The sequence below is a fragment of the Postia placenta genome (genome assembly GCF_002117355.1).
Source record: "Postia placenta MAD-698-R-SB12 unplaced genomic scaffold POSPLAscaffold_7, whole genome shotgun sequence".
Lineage (NCBI taxonomy): Eukaryota > Fungi > Basidiomycota > Agaricomycetes > Polyporales > Adustoporiaceae > Rhodonia > Rhodonia placenta.
In genome coordinates, this window is record NW_020169838.1 from 1,938,534 (window position 1) to 1,942,644 (window position 4,111).

The 4,111-nt window shown below is 43.1% G+C and overlaps 1 protein-coding gene across 1 annotated transcript; it reads right to left on the reverse strand.

Annotated features, from left to right (window-relative positions):
- Positions 1–406: 406 nt before the first annotated feature.
- Positions 407–2,436, reverse strand: POSPLADRAFT_1142711 (hypothetical protein; the record flags this gene model as incomplete). The annotated part of the gene is made up of 7 exons (XM_024485462.1): positions 407–729; positions 877–971; positions 1,291–1,439; positions 1,496–1,622; positions 1,702–1,929; positions 2,099–2,265; positions 2,314–2,436. Coding segments are annotated over 7 exons (1,212 nt in total), but the record flags the coding sequence as incomplete, so codon positions are not given.
- Positions 2,437–4,111: the final 1,675 nt, after the last annotated feature.

The following is a 4,111-nucleotide window of genomic DNA, read 5'->3' on the forward strand; positions in this document are numbered from 1 at the left end:
GCTTCACTATCCCACCACCATGACTTTGCGTTTGCAGGGTCATTTTGCCCACCATATCATGCACTCCTTCTCTGACTCTGCACTGCTTCTGGATGGTGTCTGGAAACTCTACTCCTACTTCAAGTCCAAGGTTCTCCATGCCCCCCAACAAAGGCAGTCCTCCCTCACCCTTTCCCTTCTTGATCCTATCCTTGCTCGCCTTTCTAAACTTCCTCTGGCAACCCCCACTTCACCAGAAAGTGTCTTGCTTGCTAAAGTGACAGTCAACATTCAGCAATGTGTGCGTCTTCTCTCTGACACACCCTCCTCCTCCTCCTCCTCCCTTCCCCTTCCCCTTCCTTCATCATCTTCTGAGCTGGTCAATGTGCATCAGCCACTGCTTGACTTTGTTCTAGAGATGCTTCCTCTACTTGACAACACTACACCATCCTCCTCCACCAAGTATCAGCAAGCTGTTCTTGACTTGGGCTTGGACAAGGGCTTTCCCTTCCACAAGCATGCTCCCAGTTGCCTCGCTGTCACCTCCTCCACTGGCCCCCTCCGTCCTGACAACATTCACCTCCCAGGTGCATTTGCCAGTGCCTGTATTTTCAGAGGTATCACCTTCAGTTGTCGCTTCCTCCACACCCAGTCCAACCTTTTCCCCAACCTTGAGGCTTGGAATGAGGCCTGCAAGGAGTTCCTTGCTCAGCCAGGCAACAATGAGTGTGGTCTCTGTGATCCTGGTGCCTATGGGACTTGGTCAAAAGGTCGCTCTCCCAGTTCAGCAGCTCAATACTTTGCTGCAGAACCTCTGTGGCACAAGTTTCTGGAAGATCATGCAGTGGGTGGCAAGGCAAGCTTCCCTACTGCTCTCAAGTGGGTGCTTTCTGGTACCTCTGGTGGCAAGAAGATTCTCCCTCAAATTGGGTAGTTGAATGCCCTCCTTCTGGCAGGTGACTTGTGCTATGCTGGTAAAGTCACCTTTCCTACTGTGTAGGAGGATGAAGAAGGGAGCTAGGCAAGGTTTGCTGGAGTGTGCTTTGATTCAGGAGCTTGCATCCCCTGATGAGGTACAAGCTGCATTTGAAGGTGTTTACAATTTCTTGAACAGTAGCCTTACTGACCAGCAAAAGGCTAGTATTACCTTTGATGATTTCATGGTTGAGCATTTGTTGTGCAAGTACCAAAGGGTAGATAGAAAAGCTTAGATAGCATTTGCCATTTGTTGTGTATCATGCATTTGTATTAAATCAGTTAAACTTTGGGTGCACTTGTCAAAGGCAGACACAACATGATTGATACAGCTACTGCTCATCTACAGAGTCAAGACGCATGCGCTTCAGGTCAGATTGAGCTTCCTCCACATCACTATCCTCCTCATAGCCCACCCGCCGCTTCACTTTCTTCAGAGAGGATGAACTACCCATCATAGAGCAAAGATGCTCCTGATTCAGCTCCTGATGAGAAGCAAGCAATTAGTACCTGATACTCAATAGACTGAGGACACTCTAACCTCCTGAATGATTCGATTCAATATACAAATGGACCATAGCTTCAGAATCATCTTCCATACTCCTTTTGACACCAGCACAACAACAAAAGACACCTGCACCTCCACCAGCTGCCCTACAGTAAATACACTTGGAGACACCGGTTGAAAACAATGCTTGCTAGAGTGGACAGTTAGTATCATATAGTACGTATGAACAGGACACTCACATGATCCCATTATGGCTTTCCTTGGTGCGCTCAAAGTACTTGACCTCATTGTCCTGAGTGTAGACCTCATTTGTTATCCGGTTACGAAGTATATGATAAGGGTCCATCTCCTCAGGAATAGTCAGAATGGTCGAGGTGTGCGCCTTGCTATGTGGCATCAGATAGCGGTTGTGAAAGTCCACAACAATGTGACCGCCTTCCCACTTGACCTTCCATCCAGCTAGACCACTGGAACCAACATGAGTGCCCATATACTGATGAATTTCAGCTACAGCAACAGCCACAGCATCAAAGCTTTCAGCACCTAGACCACCCAAGCAAACATATTGTTCAGAATGGATGACTCTGGTCGATGCAAGGCTGTAGTATAGTCCCATCACATATACAGAATGCATACTCTGTCTTTGAAAGAATGGGTGGTAGCCTTCTATTGAGCAGATAGCCCTGAACATTCAACATCACCTCATCTGGGCCAGTGTCATCATCACCAGAAGGATAGACCAGCACTTTGGGTTCATTTACACCATAATCATGCAGTGTAGTGGCAACCTGCACTCTGTCAGACTGAACACAATGGTTATAAAGCAATGAAACAATAGAATGAAGGCGTACATCGACAAACATCGACAGCTGTTGCATTGAACACTTTCCATTGATTGCAAGATCCATTTCTGTCTGCAGAAGCTGTTCTATAATACCGTAGGTATGGAATGGGTACACCCTAACTCCCCTGGCCTGTGGGATTCAGCACATACACATTTCATGACAATCGGCCAAGGTTTGCTCCCACCAGCTCCAAAACCGAGAAAACTGAGAGGTGGGTGCTTAGCGTTTCAGCACGCCTAATCCATACTAGTCTTCCAGGGCACCTAATTGTACTAAGCGCCTAAGTGAGCAGTGAGCACCAATGACTTAGAAGTTTGGCTATTGGTAGTGTTATGCCTATAATTACAATAGCATTTGCTTATGAATAATATAATATATCAAAAGGCGACGCAGGGAGCAGTTGCACAGGACTAGCACTGAGGGACTGAATGCCACAAGTGGGGCTGAAGTCGAAGTGGGTCACAGAAGTGTGTATTAAAGGGTCGCTACAGAGCTCTTTATATACATGAGCAAGGGAAAGCATTCCCACGACAGAACAATAAGGAAAAGAACAATAGAGTCCAAAAGTAGAACAAGGGCCACTTGGCCACAGGGACAATGGAACAAAAGAAGTGTGGCCGGAGCTCTGCTCCGGTCCGATTGCTCCGCAATTGATACAACCATGTGGTCACATGGTGTGGTGGCTCCCGCCACCGGGGGATCGTCCTAGGCCAACCAGGGGACTGTGGCAGAGCACATTGTGACATAATACTTTCTTATCAGCAATGTAAGGAGTTTCTTATCGCCATTAGAGTAGTTTCTTACTATCATTAGAGTGCTTTCTTATTAACATTAGGGTAGTTTCTTACCAACATTACAGTAGTTTCTTACCAACATTGGAGTAGTTTCTTATCAACATTAGAGCACTTATTTACCACAATAAGAGTGACTACATATGGTCATTATTATCATTTAATCAAAGCTTGTGTTTGTAGTTAATGCCCCTGTTTGTTTGTTTGTTACAATAAAATCAATAATATACCTTCTGACAATCAGTGTTATACTTATTACTACAGTATGTAAAAGCTTTTCAGAGAGACAAAACATTTTTCTAGTACAATAAACCCTTTATGCACAGAATGACTATAGTTTCTTTTTGATAGCTGTTGAATAAAATAATACTTGGTGTTGTATGTATTATAGTCATGGACTGAGAATGTGTTATGAGACTCATGATAATAAGTATTTGATAACATTGTTTGACTTTGGTTGTGAGCATGTATTAAAGTTTCACCTTATGTAGTTGCAATCAAACTTACTTTATATGCTGTGGTCAACTTTTTATATTGTGTTTGGAGGCTTAGATCACTGATCAAGTATGCGAGTATAAACCTTATCATGAACAAAGAACAATCCTGTGCAATTTTAATGTTTATGGTATCACAACATTGTGTATTTAGAGTGTTCTTATAACTGTTAGACAACATTCCTTTGTAGATATCAAAGATTTTCAAACTGCATAAAGCAAATCATGTAACAGTTAGCTAAGAGTGCTCATTACTAACTGGAATATAAGATAATGTATAAAATGACTATTATACATAATAGCACTGGTAGTCATGGCCAATTGCTAGGATCTCGTGCAAACAGTTTGATCTTATATATTGGGAATGTAACATGCAAGCAACACATCAAAGTGTATTTGAAACATTGCCCAGATGCCAATATAACAACAAAAAATCATTCAAAACATGAGCATACTTCAATAAATAACAAATCCTATATATATACTATGTTTTAATTATACAGATTATAAGGTTGTATA